This window comes from Polypterus senegalus, chromosome 2 (assembly GCF_016835505.1).
Source record: "Polypterus senegalus isolate Bchr_013 chromosome 2, ASM1683550v1, whole genome shotgun sequence".
NCBI lineage: Eukaryota > Metazoa > Chordata > Cladistia > Polypteriformes > Polypteridae > Polypterus > Polypterus senegalus.
In genome coordinates, this window is record NC_053155.1 from 243369027 (window position 1) to 243385965 (window position 16939).

The 16939-nt window shown below is 37.4% G+C and overlaps 1 protein-coding gene and 1 long non-coding RNA gene across 2 annotated transcripts in view; both read right to left on the minus strand.

Annotated features, from left to right (window-relative positions):
- LOC120523781 overlaps positions 1-8395 on the minus strand; it is a 381746-nt gene extending 373351 nt beyond the window's left edge. The window contains exon 1 of the long non-coding RNA XR_005632699.1: positions 6256-8395. This is a non-coding gene — a long non-coding RNA (uncharacterized LOC120523781). The remainder of the gene's footprint in view (positions 1-6255) is intronic.
- LOC120523780 (SLIT and NTRK-like protein 1) lies at positions 2873-6265 on the minus strand. Its single transcript, XM_039745381.1, has one exon. It carries the CDS (start codon positions 5908-5910, stop codon positions 3826-3828), a length of 2085 nt encoding a protein of 694 aa, XP_039601315.1. The 5' UTR covers positions 5911-6265; the 3' UTR covers positions 2873-3825.
- Positions 8396-16939: the final 8544 nt, after the last annotated feature.

Sequence of the window (16939 nt, forward strand, 5' to 3'; positions counted from 1 at the left end):
TGGCATTTTTCATGAGACATGGATATTGCTCACTGCTAAGTTCTAAGCTATGGCTGAATACCCTTTGATAAGACGTTTCCTGCTCTCTTTGTGCTAATGTAATTAGCTACACCATACGTCAAGTACAAGCTGCAAATCTTAGCCTTTTTATTAATAATATATGTAAGGTATGAAAAGATTAAACTGCCCAAATAAAAACACAAAACCTAGATAAATACAGATGCATAATAGACAGAAACATGTCTAAAAAAATGATAATTCCAAAATTAAATCCAAGTATACCACCTGTTGGATACTGCTGATCTATAATTTCAACAGACATTCATGAAAACAAGCATTGCTCCGTAATCTTTCAAAGAATTTCCATTTTATCAGTTTTAACCCACCCGTTTTGAATGGAAAATGAATTTTAAGAAATACAGCTCCTTACCATTTCTTAAGTCATTATAGCTAAAAGCACCAGAGGCAGTATAATAGCAGCCCATCCATCACTTATCAGTGGAGACAGGCTGCTGTTTCACTTGCTTCTACAGAAAATCTGCAACTGGAAACCTGAGCTGCATATATTGTACCGTATTTCATTTTACATTTCCCAATTTGATATACTATTTACTACTCATGTGTTTGAGAAAATGCTCATTGCCTAGAAACTTCAAATGTATTTCTGGACAAATATTCTTGTTTTTTTTTTATTCTGGTTAGTAGACCTTGGCAAGATGTACTAATAATTGCCTTAGTAAGACTAAGCAGAGTGAATTTCTTTGAAACCAACATATTCTAGCTTAGCCAGAAACTCATCTGGTATTTCAGTTCAATGTGCAGCAACATCACTGAGTCTTTTAATAAGCAAATGATTTTCCACTTGGATATTTAACTCAGTCAGAAAATATATGAACCCCTCATGTGAGACATAGGAAGCATTACTATACATTCAGTCTGCAGAAGAAGCAGAGGCTTGGTCCTCAAATGCCCAATTCATTTATACCATAAAAACAATTTTCAAGTCTGTGAAGTTTTATTTAATCTAGTCTTTGCACTAGAGCATAAATTAATCATGAATAATGTGGTATTTCACTATTGGGGATGATGCAGTGCACATGATTTACAAAAATAGCATAATTTAATCATCTCATTAAAAAGTCTCACAAAGTTAATTCTGAATACTTTAGATTTACAGTACAGAGTGATATAGTGAGAGGGATACATATATATATATATATATATATATATATATATATATATATATATATATATATATATATACATATCTATATAACTAAGGTATTGTATATTTTGCTAATAAAAAAAAACTACTCCTTTGCGTTAAATGTCTAGTAAGAAATGTAGACCTAATGTATAATGGATTTGAAATATTTTATGCAGTTATTTAACTAAATATTATTTTATCCTAGAATAATTTTGAAATTTATAGTGATTTGTGTGCTTTGTATTTTTAAAGAAATAATAAGAAATATAGACCTAACATATAATGTAATTGAAATATTTTGTGCATTTCTTTCATACACGATAATTTTATTCTAGAATAATGTTTTAAATGATCGTGATTTGATACCTTCAAATACTTCTTAATGGATGTATTCCAATAATTTCCCAAGGAAAACAACAAGTAAAATATATAATTTGAAACAATGATATCATTGACAAGGCAAATATAAAAAAAACAGCTCTAACTGGATTTTTACAACACCAGCATATGTGATAGATAGATAGATAGATAGAAAGATAGATAGATAGATAGATAGATAGATAGATAGATAGATAGATAGATAGATAGATAGATAGATAGATAGATAGATAGATAGATAGATAGATAGATACTGTAGATGCAGTCTACCACTTATTTTTTGGCATTCATGTTGACTATCTCATTAATCTGTTAAATTTATCATTCTGATTTACTCCACTTAACCTACTTGCACAATTAAAAATGTACTGCTCAAGTAATCCAGTTCCTTATACACACAACATAAGCCTGGAAATCTCACATATATTGCTTGTGCTAGATTATCCTTTTCATTTGATTTCATCACGGATACACAGGGGCAAATTATCGAGGTCTCTCTTAGGCTGTTACATATTTTTTTATTATATTTTATAAAAAAAAAAAAAAAAAAAAGACAGAGCCAGACCATAAAATGGTGAAGAAAATCGAGCAGGCGAGACTGCAGTATAGTCGGATAAAATAACACTGCCGTGCTATATTTCTAATCCTTATGCATTAATTTATGAGTAACTTTTTTTCCATTGAAATCGGGTGCATAGCCTTGAAGGTAACATTAAATATATTTCAAAATGCCTTTTATGAAGACACTTACTCGAGATGCAACAGCGACTCCAAGAGTTTTTTTTTTTTTAAAGAGAATAAAAAAGCCAGTAAAGCAACAGATTAGAAGATGCATTTTAAACATTGCGGAATTGGACGTAGCCTTTCACGGGAAGTGTATATATAGCTACCCTTTAATTAATAGGGTTCCACGTAGTGAGCCATGGCCTGTGCTGCATTATCCCCTCGTCCTGGTTGTTAGGTTCTGACTCACAACTGCCCATGTATGAATGTCTATGGGTTTCTAGAGCAGCTGCTCTCGTATAGTCATACGCTTTGGCACAACTGTGCATTTACTTTGCACCGTGCTATGTGACGATCTTGACTGCTAATCGAGGCTACAAATCCTTAATGCAAAGGACCGGTGAAATGTGGACGAATGCAATGGGAAGCAGCGGCATATTTAATTTAATAAGGATAGACAACATTGACAGTACTGTAGACCCTAATAAGTCCTACTTCTCTTTTATGTAGCATAATCAGATGAAAAAAGGGCAGCATTAATATAAAAACCCCGAAACAATAACATTAGTTGAAAACATTTTAATTTTGAAAAAATATGCCATTATAAAACCCTTGAATATTTTGGTAAGTCTTACTTTCTTACCAAATTGAACTTTTTGTTGTTTTGTAATTATTAACACAACAACACAGACAATTTTACAGTTTACGTTTGCAGCATAAGCACTAAGAGTGACGTTAATTGGTCATGCTTAACTGCATCTGTATTCTGAATGTTTACAATTGGCACACTATAAGGATTACAAATTTTACATTCAGATGGAGATGCTTCATCGGGTATGTAAAATCCTGCCGAAGCATAATTGATCCTGCAACTCATTAACAATCAAATTATATAAAAAAAAAAGAAAAAAAAAAAAGAGGAAAACATGCACATACTGTCTTTTGTACATTTTAAAACAACAAAGATACAAATTCTGTACTGCGTTTTCCACAAAAAATAGAGAAATGGCACTTTGAATATATTTATATAGATTTATATATATATTTATATATATATATATAAACTTTAACGAAGGGCTTCATGTCTTGTATACCTATGATATGGGTCCCAGTGGAGTGTTCACATCATGCGAGTCATGCAGCGTTTGATATAATTAGTCATTTATTTACATTACATTCATGCGTTCGTGCAGCTTTTCCGTCAGACTCATCCTGTTACGGTCTTTCTCGCATATCTGCAGCAAATATTATCTGAATGAGAATGCAGCTTTACATATTTTACACAAGTTTACGTCAGATAATTTTGCCTCGGCAATGCAGGTGAATGGTGCAAAAACAAAAAGCCCCAACTCTGCTAAGCTGTCTGCATTTCTTTTTTTTCCCCATTCATATTCTTTGAACCATCCTCTTCTTCATTTGCACTAGGAATCTATTTTGTTTGATCCTTCTGGCGTGGGATACCCAAAGGAAAAAGTAAAAAAAAAAAAAAAAAAGAAGAAAAAAAAAGGCTGTAATCTCTAATCAGAAAGTGAGTGGGTGCCACATTCATAAACTCTGTGGGATCCATCTGCATGATAAGGCCCGCTGTGCCAGTAAGAGGAGTCGCATACTGTCTGTAAAGAATTGATCTCCGAAGCAGACGAGTTGGCATCTCTTCGCTTTGATCTCTTGCGATTCCTCAGTATAAAGACAAGCATCCCCACAACTGTGAATGCAGAAGTTACAAAAACGAGGAGAAGACCAGGAACCAGCACCGAGATCGACACTCGACTGGTTTCCAGATAGGAATTGGAGCGAGTCCCGGTATCAACAATAGCTGTGCTGTTTTTGGACAGAGACGTAGGGAAGATTTTGTCATACAGGCGAGGACACATAGCATCGTTTCTCAGCGACCTAAAGTCCTTGTCCAAGAATTCTTCTGGTAATTCGCACTTTAAATCACTTACAATGACCTCAGGTCCGAGCCTTTCAGTCCACTGCTTGAAAGGCACAATATTGCAGGTGCAGTCCCATGGATTCCCATGCAGATCAATCTGTATAATAGACACAAGCTGGTCTAAAACCCCACTTACAGGAAGAAATGCGAAATAATTATTATGCAGACTAATTTTTGACAACGACACACCAATAAAAACGTCCACTGGCAGAGACTTCATTAGGTTGTTATTTAGGATGAGAACCCGTAGATTTGGCATTGAGTTGAATGTTCCTGGCAGTATGAGCTGTATAGAGTTATATTCCAAGTTCAGATATTCTAGGTTTTGCAGCCCTGCAAACATTTCCGACATAAGGCTTTCCAGATAGTTTTTATCAAAATACAACCAGCGCAGTTCAGTGAGGTTTTGGAAAGTGCCGTTTTCTATTACTTTGATGACGTTATTCCCCAAATCAAGGAGGTTTAGATTCTGATAGCCTATGAAATGGGCTTTTCGAACAGTGTGCACGCTGTTATCCCGCAGATTCAATTCTTGTACGTTGCTAGGTTTTGGTTTCAGATCAGCTAAACTTTCGAGCTCTTTTCCCTTGCAATTAACTTTTAACCCCGGGTTAGACTCTTGCAGCTCACAAGTGCAGGAAAGTGGGCACAAGTCATTATAGGGGGGATCGCCTTTCCCATTGATGGTTACGACACGGGATGGTTGTATAGTTTTCAGCCTCCAGTTTCCCCGTGATTTCACACGATCCTTGTGTGAGGGACCATAAGTCGATGGCTCCGCTTCTCCGCTTATTCTGAAGGGGGTTGGAATCGGTCCAGGGTCACAGGTCTCTTCCTGGGTAGGAGGCACCTCTAAGCTAGGGTCAATTCCATTTTTTGACGGGCACAAATCATGCTCCGACGTCTCGTTTAAGTCGTTGCCTTGCAGACGAGTAGGGGCCTCGCAGATCACTCTTCCGATCAGAGCGTTTTTCGGGATGTTCTCCAGCCATTCCTTCAGAGAGACCAGATCGCAACTGCAGTCCCATGGGTTATCTTCCAGCAGGATTTCGGCAATGCCTGGTATCTGTTCAAGGACCCCTTCGTAAGGCAGTGTTTTAATTCGGTTTCCTCTGAGATCGAGGTGCGTTATCGGTACGTGCTGAAAAACATTAGTAGGAAGTGCGCTGATTAGGTTGTCATTTAATATGAGAACTTCTAGTTTATTTAAGTCCCTGAACACTCCTGGGTCAATATCCCTTAAAAGATTAAAATCGGCTTGCATGTACTCCAGATCGTCCAAGCCTAGAAACGTGTTCTTTTTAAAAGCTCGGATTTTATTATTATTGATATGAAGTCGCTTCACTAACTGTAATCCCAAGAAAGCCCCAGGAACAATTTCGTGCAAACCATTGTTTTCCAAATGCAGACTCACGGCGTTGTAAAAGTTAGCAAACTCATTTGGGAACAGCCTAGTCAGTGAATTTCCATGCAACAGTAAATGATAAAACTGAGAACTCGGGGCGGTTAAATGGTGCAGATTAGAAAAGCTCCTTTTTTCGCAGTCAATGTGCAAATCGCCTTCTATCTCATTGCAGGAACAGATCTGCTCTTTACAAACGTCCCTTGTAACATTTCCAGTAGCAACACAAAGAGCCGCCTTCAGCAACAAAATCCAAAGCAGCATTTTCAAAAAGAACAATTCATTCCCGAATTCAAGACATGAAGGAAATTTACAAATGAATAGTCGGATCCGTGATGTTTAAAGTTCACCCACCACAAAGAGGCGAGATGCTAGTTCGTAAAGATACACGTTTATGAGCATATCCATTTATATCTATTTCCACACACGTAGTATACTGTTACTTTTCAGGGTCCACAAAAGACATCACACTAAGCGCATCTCTTTGTTTTTCTTTTCTTTTTTTACATTACAACCACGCACAGCAGAAGATAAAGCAAGCAAACAAAATAAAAAGAAAAAAACCACAACGTCTTCAAGCACATTTTGTTCGGCTGGTTAATGACTGACCTTGCAAAAATTTTCAAACCATGGTTTTTTTTCTTGCTGTGCAGCGCTTTCGGTAGGTGCTGTTCTTTCTCCCTTGGTGCTGAAATCACGCCCCAGCCTAAAGATTTAGTGCTGATCAAAATGCGTTGCAAAATTCCGCAATCCTTGCATCTTTCCGTTTCTTTCTGTGTTTCCCTTGCTCTCTTTTTTGTGTTTTTGAATTACAAAGAGGGTTGCTAAGAGGCTCTGTTCGTTCCAGCCTGGTGCTCTCTGGAAGATCTGACACCCTCTGCTGAGCTGCAATGGCAAAAATCCATCTGCTGAGGGATTGCTGAAAAAAAATCAATCCACGTACAGGGCAAGCGTTAAAAAATGTTCGCATTAAAACCTGTCGATCTGCTTAGACGCCCTTTCTAAACGGATTGTTTCGGACTGCAGGAGGTTATATGCTTTTTTAACTTCTTTGCCTCACGCGAAGACTGTCTATAGCATGCCGATTGCGAGTTACATTGCCTGTACTATGTTAAAACAGATATGCAACATGCAGATTGAGATAATTATAACATTCGCCATTTTATTGTATTAGGTAAAATATTAGCTGCAAGTGAATAAATGATATCACGTATACATCAAGCAGACGGCTCTGCTTTTTTGCGTGCGCGCGCCCGTGTGTCGGTGGTGGGGGGTAGTAGGGGGGTGGGGTGTCGGTTGGTCACATACTTTTTTTTAAGTGGGTTAGTGTAAATGAGACGTAATAACAGAGCCGCAATTTGAGCGTTTACCCACAGTCATATAATGACACTTTTTATACAGAACGGCTGGCATCATGATTACTAACGCTTATTTAACATGTTATTTAAAATGCATATACTGTACGTTGGTATGGCCAGATTTTTTTTTACATTTTACTAAAAATATTGTTTCTGTCATACGCTGTCTGTTGAATTAATCATGTATCAAACCGTCATCATTAAACGTCACGGTAACAACAACAAAAAAATGTTATCTTTAATGGTGTTCATTTTGCTGGCAATAATGACAGCTTTTAAACTTCATACAGTTTACTAAATTTAGCCTCTTTCTGTTTTTGGAAGCCTAAGATTTTTTAAACACTTACTAGAAATGTTTTTTTTTATCAATTTGGATGTATCATGTTACCTTCTATGTCCAGATATTAAATAATCGCTTAATAGCTTGTAATTAATGCACTTATTCATACATTTAATAAATATACTGATGCGCCGTGAATAAAAACTCACATACCGCCTGTCAATGTGAATACTGTATTTGTTTTTATTTCTTTACAAATTGTTATATGAATTTATTCATATATTCATCCCCCATTGTCTCGATTGTCTTACACGGAGATTATTAATTTTGATTCGATTGTATTATCGATTGTAACAATTGTAATTGAACGTCGCCAGTACCCATAAAGTATTTTAACTTATATGCAGATTAACACATGCCATTAAAACATACTTAAAACACGTACCTGCTAAAAACTGTCTCGATTTAGCAAGTGAAATCGACCGTGAAAGGATAACCTCATTTTCCATGCATTCCACATTTGAAATGGTTTTGTTTTTGCCAGCATCCATTTGTTTTTCATTCTAATGCGAACGTCTTGTTAGTGCCCTGCGATGGACAGGCGTCCCGTCCGAGGTTGGTTCCTGCTTGCGCCCGTTGCAGAAAGTATAGGCTCCAGCTCCCCGCGACCTTGAAAATGGAGGGACGGATGTCAATGTGAGGTGACGAAAATACAAAAAACGCAAATTATTCGGAGTAAAGTAAATTTAGAGGCCGGCTTCCCAATAAGTGAGAATGACAGGAATAACAACGCAGTATCCAAAACTTTATCTCAAAAGATCACTTGTGTTTGGTTAATTGTTTTCGACGTCTTTAAAGGTGCATTTTCTAAAGTACAACGAGCATGTAAAATTGGGATCTAAAATACGTAAAGATTCGTTGATTAAAGCTTCACACTGAAGATCCGTTGAAGATGTCATCTTAATGTACAATATCCTTAATGCAGTTGGAAGGCAGAAAAATAGGTGATTGCAGGTTAAAAGAGCAATTGACTAGTTTTTGCTAATAATTGATATACTTCTTTCTTAAGAAACCGTATTACACGCTCATTCTGTCTCAGCGCTGCGGTGTATCTGAAAGTGCCGCTGTGGTTGGGTATTAGATGAGAGTGTGGGCGGCGAATGCCTCTGTGTGTGTGTGTGTGTGTGTGTGCGCGCGCGCGCGCGAGCGCGGGCTTCAGTGCGCGTGCGTTTGTGCCTGTGTGTTAGCGTTCGAGCTGGGGAGCACTGGAAGAGAGGACTGGTGGTATGACCGCCTACTTCATTTTATTGTTTACAAGTCTGCAATTAAAAAGGAAAGGAACAGTGAGACGCCACGCTCCCTAAGGCATGCTCGCCGAAGAACAGCTGTCTGCTGAGTTATTTGGACCCTACTTCCAAACAGATTATAATCAGCAACGTGGATGCCGAGAAAAGAAAACGTGCAGGACACTTTAAAAATATGCAGCCCTGGTACAGTAAAACACGTCATTCCCAAATATCCCAGAGTGACAGTGATATATCATACACTCCACTTTTTGAAGTGATCAGTTCACGTCGTTATTAGCGTCATTGCAGAATCACTTCCTTCCAAATGAAAAGTCTTAGCTCGAGACAGAGTGCCCGATTATAGCCAGCAGATGAGTAACCATCAGTGCCGCACGCGCGCTCTGGGAAATAACTGCTATAGCAGACACTGTCTCTCCACAACAAAACCCCCCGCCCTCCCCCTCGCCCCCCAGCACACACACACAGAGCACATCGGATCCTGTAATGGGTGCAGACTCATAGCTGCATTTCATTTGCATATCGACCGAAGTGGAGCATTCTCTTGGTGATAAAGCGTCATTTGTTCTGCGCACATACATACACAAACACGTTGCCTACATCTTTAACACCCGGCACGGCAGACGTTCTTTTTAGTTTACTCTAAGCATTTCACTTAAAAACTCTTTATCAGTATGCATTTATGTATATGCACGTCTACACATCTGCAATAAAAATGCACTCTTCAATGTAACCCTTTATTTTTAACTAGCAAGTTTTCCGAATATCTTTTCGACAAGGGAATCCATCCAGTAGGTACAAAACGAGCTGTTCTTCAAAATTTTGCACAATAGTCACTGCCCTGATTTACAGAGTTATTTCCAGACACCATTGGAGCAGCTTGAAACTGTGCCTTAGGTATTGCATATTATATTGTGCTGTATTTCTTTTAAGTATATGAAAATAAAAAATGATGAGGCGGCTGCCTAATAAGTATACCTCCACATATTCTTTATCCAGAATCATTTTATTTCTGCATTACAGATTTTACAGGATTAGAAAAATGTCGTTATTGATATTTTTAGAAGGAGCGTTTAATATGGATCTAAAAACAAGTTATACTTTAGTTCACTTGTCTGTATAGGTATTGACTCTCTTAATCCTCATTTGCTTTGTTCTTCAGATGAAAAATGAAGCCTATTGTACTCTTGTATTGGAGTATGGAGTATATGTTAATTAATAGTTCATAACAATGCCTACATAGAGTGCAATACATTCAGACTATAAATGAAAAAGGACATAACACAATAAATGAACTATGTTCAGAGCTTACTTGATTCATTAAAGATTTGCAGCGATCAAGGCAGTACACAAATCTGTGTAAACCTAATATGGCAGAGGTCACATAACAAACACTCCATACTCACAATGGACCAATTTAGAGTCACATTATCCTAATGCTGGTGATAATCAGAGTATTTAAAAAATGTACATGAGAATAAGGGGAAGCATTTAAACTTCACATGTTCAGTGACCACCCTTGGAATTTGAACCCAGGACACTGTAGCTGTGAGGCATTGCTAAATGCTACACTGTCATGCCATCTACTAAGTAGTATGTGTTAATCTAAAAGCAGCAACAAGTTACACCTTAATTTTTCAATAGAATTAACACATTTTACCTATGTTGTTCATTTTTTCATATTCATATCCCATTCTTATAATTGATTGAGTCTATAATTTGGAAATGGCTCTCAGTAAAATTGTAACAGATCAGCTTAGAATACTGGCTTCATACTTGTAGTCCATAGCAACCAAAGTTATAAATAAGTTTAAATAAACACCTTAAACATGCAAGAATATGAATACCCTTTGATCTTTTTTATGAACATTGGAACAATCTAGACAAAAACAGGCCATTCAGCCCAACAAAGCCTTTAACTTTTAACCTCTAGGAGTTTACAAGACACACATTTTAGTATTTGAATTTGTTCTGTGTATAACACTAAAACTAACTGACATAACCTACAGTAGCATAGTGTTTTCAAACCTACTTAATCCTTTATCCAATGGTTATGTCAGTTGGATCCTCTCCCATCAGCACTGGGGACAAGGAGGAAACAGGTCAAGGTAGGACATCAGTCCATCACAGACCAATAGCCAGCCATTTCTATATCAGAGATTATCTTTGGGAGCTGTGAAGTTTAGTGCTCCTGCATTATAGACCCACAAGTGTAGCTTTGAACCCTAGTCCAGTCTCTGCCAGTGTGGTTCTCACAATCTCTGTGTCAGCCCGTTTTTTTTCTTCCAATATTTGGGATTTCCTCTGACATATCAATGATATGGATGCTGACTTAATTGAGGGCTCTAAATTGGGCCAGCTCGGGAATGTACTTGAGTGTGTCTTGCAGTGGACCGGCATGCATTTTGGAGTTTATTCCTGTCTGGCTGGGATAGGTTCCTTTTCTTCACAGCCCAAACTTTGAATTAATATTGTTTGAATTGGTAAATGAAGTGAGATTAGCTGCAAATAAAGAGGAGCATTTTGTTAGCGGAAAGTGCAAGTCTTCACTATTTAAGCAGAAAGTTGTGTAGTATTGAAAAGAAATCTTTGTTTTGGCAGACAATTGGCAATTAGCAACAAGAGCTTAGATTTGTAAAATAAGCTTTTAATTTTTTTTTTCTCAAAGTCCTCCAGTTGTCTTTCATAGTGGAACCTAACAAGAGTGTGTTGAGATACTTCTCCACTAAATTTCCATAACTGTCTCTTGTACTATGCGAAGAAAGGAATCAATTCCTAGCAACTCAAGACAACAACTAGCTTAATATCTGACCTCTTGACCCAAAACATTGACCCCTAAAGATGAATAGGAATCTTTATCACCACATGATTAGCAGCTAAGAAGGAAAAGATCAACATTTTTTGTAGAGTGAAGAGAGCTCCTCCTGCTTGGTAGTGAGAATGAAGTACTGTACATCATTTTAGGGAATTCATTTACAGTTGTCACATTTTTTTTAATCAGAATGTAAGGCTGGCAATTTCATCAAGTAATCGCTGGTCCCAGATCTGTTTTGCAGTTTGACTTTGGAACAATAACTTCTTAATTCTTTGTCCAGAAACACTGTACACCATAGCAGTCCTTAGTGAATGATTGTAATTTACTGCAGGCATATTCTTGTTAGAGTTTCTTTGTTATGGAATCCAAATTTTATGTAAAGTTTTCATTTCATTTGCACATTTTAATTTTTTTTTTCATCATCAAACTTCTTGATTTAGGAAAATACATTACAGACAGTTGTCCTGCGTGGAGATGTACAGAGCAAGGTGCCATTATATATTTGATTTAATAAGTTGAGTGGAGGCTTTTTAGAATACATTAGTCAAGGTTTTCCCAGTCTAACTGGTTGATTTTATCTTCAGGAAATATACAAAACATCCCGTCTAAAGTATGAAAGGCAGTTAACAAGGAAATGACAGTCAAAAAAAAGGTAGAATAAAACGAACCGTGTCTAAGAGGTTGCATGAACAGCAAATAGTGACAAGATTTTTAAGAGCTTTAGCAAAATGTATAATTTGGCATCTCATCTGTTTTTTTCCCTGATGTGAATTGCTAATCTTAATTTTGTACTTGATAAAGCAAGATGAGAAAAGGAATGGATAAATAAAATTAATTAAAACTTTTCAGTCTGCCCTCCAAATAACAGTGAAACAAGAGGGCACCGTCTTCAAAACAGACAACTGATGGTACAGAATTTGTCATTAAAACAGCTGCACTGGTTCAATTTGAAATGTTTTGGCTGGCATTCTGGAAATAAGCACTTTTTAAATAAGGTTCTGTGAAGATGGCAGATAAAAAATATCAATTTTGCTTTTCCTTCCTGTGCAGTAACTTGGCATGGCTATACATTTGCTTTAATTTAAATTGCATGAAAGTGAATCACTCAGTGCCACACTTAGGACAATCCTGTAAAAGGCTGGCATTACTGAGAGAAATCAAAACCACAACCCAGCAAAGCAGCAAACCTAATAAAAAAAAGTAAGTGGATAGCAGTAATATCCCATTTTAAAAGAGTCCACTGCAGCGATTAGTATTCTCTGAAGCAATGGGTTTTTACCTAAGATGCCCTTTAAATGCATCACAGGCATAAAATTATCATTACTCAATCAGTGTATATGTTTTATAAAATACATTGTTATGGATGCAAGTCATTTCTGTTGCATTGCATCCCATCTCCTTCAAGGAAAAAATAAAATGGTAAAATCGCTTGCATTGATATAAGAGTCAAAGCACCTGTTACACCCCACTTGTTTGTTGCTATCTTTTTTCCAGTCTACATATTTCTATTACATTACTATAATCATTTCTTAGGTTTTTTTCTGCCTACAGCCAAATAATTACTGTTTGTTATTTGCTGTTGTCTTTACTCACTGTAATGTTACCCAAATACATTGTTTTGCACTACAGAATGAATTCTATCGTTTCCTATATTTTTCAACATTTGTGACCAATACACCCACAGCATGCTGTCCATGTACTGTACGTCTTCACTTTTGATAATTTTATATATTCTTCTTGAGGGAGCACTTCTTAAATGTATAATGTGTTCAAGTGTCAACATTCCTAAATGCAAATCAGGCTGTGCTTAATATCTTATACTTTATAATTTTCAATTGTGTTCATATTAAAAGAGCACAATGCCTGTGTGTGACTGTCTCGTTTGGGAGCCTCTTGAACCTGACACCATCGATAGTCATGACCAGGATGAGCTGTACTAATGAGGGCACCGCAGGAAGCAAGATGAAGGTGCAAAAGTGCTCAGTGCTTTTATTAAAAACAATCCAAAACAAGTCTTCAAAAGCACAGTGCATAAAAATATTCATTAAGTAAATAATCCATTAAAATCAGGGTGGTTAAAATCAAAACAAATCTTCTTTAAAATGAGGTTTAAATCCACTGGCATGAATAGTCCTTTCTAAAAGCCCAGTCCTTTCTTCTTTTAATACTTATCCCGTACGGGCTTTGCAGCAGAGGAGTTGCCTTACCGACAGGTGTATCTGACCTCCCATAGGTATGGCTGCCTGCCTTTTCCAAATGCTAAGGACAAGCTCCCACGCTGGACTGAGACTCAGGTCCCCAATGGCCATGGAACTCATGCTAGGGCTCTCTTCCCAAGCTTCCTCGACCTCCATGCAAACTCCCGGTCACTGCCGCTCCTTATAACAGCTCAGCTGGAGCAACCACTTCCAACTTCCCCCTGAGTGTTGGCCACACACTCCTTCCCAGGGGCTCTCCTCCCAGCTGCCTGCCTTCTCTCCCGTGAGCCTGCTCTCTTGCTCACACCCACACTAGTTCTTTTCACCTCCTGCCTTCTTTTCTCAGTAACCATTCTATCTTTTCTTTTCAATTCTTCCCCACCTCGCACTTGCGCTTCCACTTTTAAAATGAAGATGTGACACAATTGTGTCAATTAGCACTTCCCTGCCTCAATCAGCATTACGGACGATCCTATATCTGTGCACTTAGCGTAGGGTCGTCCACACCCACATCACACTTGGGAACGGCTCTCGCCACAGTACCACCTCCCCTCCTACCAAGATGCAAGTACGGTGACTACTTATTTAAAAAGATGCCTTTATCATACTGTGGAGGTAACTTTTCTTACATAAAAGAAAACACTTCATTTAATTTTTAGAATGTTTAGAAACTTATTTTCCAACTGTAAGTGTCATGCTTTGTTCTACATTGAGCCCTATATTCTCTATGGCTTTAGACTGCCTAACACCATAATGGTAGTCTCATTTTGTCAGTGCTCATGCTGAAAGGTTATATAACATTTTAAAAGTGGATCTCTCACACCTTGCTGTATATAGAGCTCACCCCATGTCTTATATTTGTAGGCCTGATTGTTTAGAAGGACATATGAGGAAGGTTTTATCTTTGGATTTTATCTTTGGATCTATCCTGCATAAGGAGAAACAGCAAGAACATGAGTTCTGAGTTTGGTCAAGGTGTTAAGCCTTAGGCATTAAAGTGGCTGATGCTGACTTCTGAGATTATAATTTGAAGGATGTTCCATCAAGTGGTCTGTGTAAATTACTTTTTAGAAAATGTCTTTAACTTCCTCAAATTACAGTAACTATGTAGGACAATGAGGTGTAACATGACCTAAAGACTATAAATATAAAGTGGAATGCAAGTTCAAATCTCAATCAACCTAATGTAATAAAATGTGTATATTTTAAATGCTATGGGGATGGTGTTTGTCATTAAAGAAGTAACATTGTCTAGTTTATTTCTTTTGTTGAAGTTTACAAAGCATGGACCAATGCAAAAAAAGAAAAAAAAAAAGAAAAAGAAAACGCCTGTGCCAACTATTTTATCATTGAATGGAATGTGACATTTCAATAGAGATGGCATGCACCACCCCAAAGGTGCTAATAATCTGAAGTATTTACTTTAATTGAACTTGGCAGAGAATACACTCCTGTGGTTCTGTATCCTCTTTTGATCAGCAGCATCTGAGGCCAAGTGATGCGTGTCATGGACATATGTCAAGAAGGCTGCAAATGTTGTTGGCGCTCTTGTGTGCGAAACTTAAACTGAAACAAAAGTAGCAACCCTTCAAACAAAATATCCATCATGAGGAGATATTAAATAATGAGAAGTTTAACAGAAGTCAAAGTGCACCGACTAATCAGGTGCTATGGCTGTTCACTTTTTAGTTTACCCTATAAACAAGGTGCTATGATGTGAAGTGTGAAATGTAGCCTGTAGGAAACTATTTTTTTATGCTGATTGCTGCCAGGTTTAATTTTAACTGAATAGTGCCTTTCTGCCCTCAACAATCCATTTTAAATGCATTTCTAACATATAATAAAAAGAATTAATAAACAGCAAACGCAATCATTGTGGCCTGCCGTCTTATTAAAGCAATCTCAGTCTTGCAACCCCACTCAAAGACTAAATATTTAGCTTTGTATGTAAATGTGTTCATGAACAATTTTCTAAGTGAAGATTCCAGGCTATTGGGAATGTCAACATGTATTGCAGCCCAAAGAACAAAGCCTTTATTTATAGAAGTGTAATGCTTTTTTAAGTATAAAATTTAAATATTTCATTTTGCATACGTAATGAATATGGAGCAGCTGTAAGAAAGTCATTTTTGACATATAGTTGGAAAAAGAAACAGTTTGTTGAGGATTACTATTTAAGGGGCTGTGCAAAGGGGGAAATGTGCCTCTTTGTTACAATAATCACTTTTAATTCTGTGGATCATTATTAATCCATAAAAATGGGATTAGTTTCACTGAACTATAATTAACAGCCTGCACAATTTGCTGTAGTTATATGATTCAGCTTTTTTGCAGTTTCTCTTGGCTTTACTAGCTTTCAGTTAGTTATACAATTAATTTATTCCATGTTTTATACTATGACTTCCTCAGTAAATGTAATTTAACACACCTTTCATAATCATAACTCACATAAAGTTATAATTTTTTATTAAGTGACTTGCTTAGAGCCATACATAAAAAATATTGGAACTACATGTGAGAGAAAGTCATAATATACAGAAAATTTCCCTTTTTTGGTTTTATATCCCCTTCTTAAGTCATTCATGCTGTGGACAATGGGGATTCTTGCACCCAAAACCTAGGACATATATAAAAAATACCATTCTCTAGTTCAATAAAGCTGCTTATTTTAATAATACCTTCACTCAGGTAGTAATTCTTCTTCCTTCTTCTTCTCCATGCCTGTCCACGTGAGTTTTCTCAACTTTGCTCACAACTCCAACTCACTTAGATGAGGAGGAGAGTTTCCTTTTAAAGCTGGACACTGAAGTTCTTCTGGTATATCATAGGCAAGCATTGGAAATACTTCCAGGTCAAATGAATAAAGCAGAGAAACCGTTCTGCCAAGAGCTCCCTCCAGATACCCTAAAGGTGCCTACCAGGGCTTTCATTGAAACTACGCTTCCCATGCAGCACAGCAGAGATCCTGCACTGACTGATTCCTGAGGATTGCTGCAACCCAACATTTTGTAGGTATGAATTTCCCCAACAGGCAGCCCTCCATTGTCTCTTCATAAACTGGGCATCCCATCTAAGGAAGGTAACACCGACCATCCCAGCCAGGCCACCAGCCCAATCATGCCATACACAATGCAAACCTATTAAGAGTAATGAGGTGGGTCTCTGGTCCTTGGTCCGGAAAAGTGGAGAGCAGTACCAACTCTGCTCTACCAATGTGTAGGCAGGGCTTAAAGGTGCCATACAGTAAACCAGATGGATATTTAGAATACTTCCATAAATATGACTGGTGCATGTAGTGAAAAACTGGTCAGAAGGTTACATGGTCAGCTATCCTAACA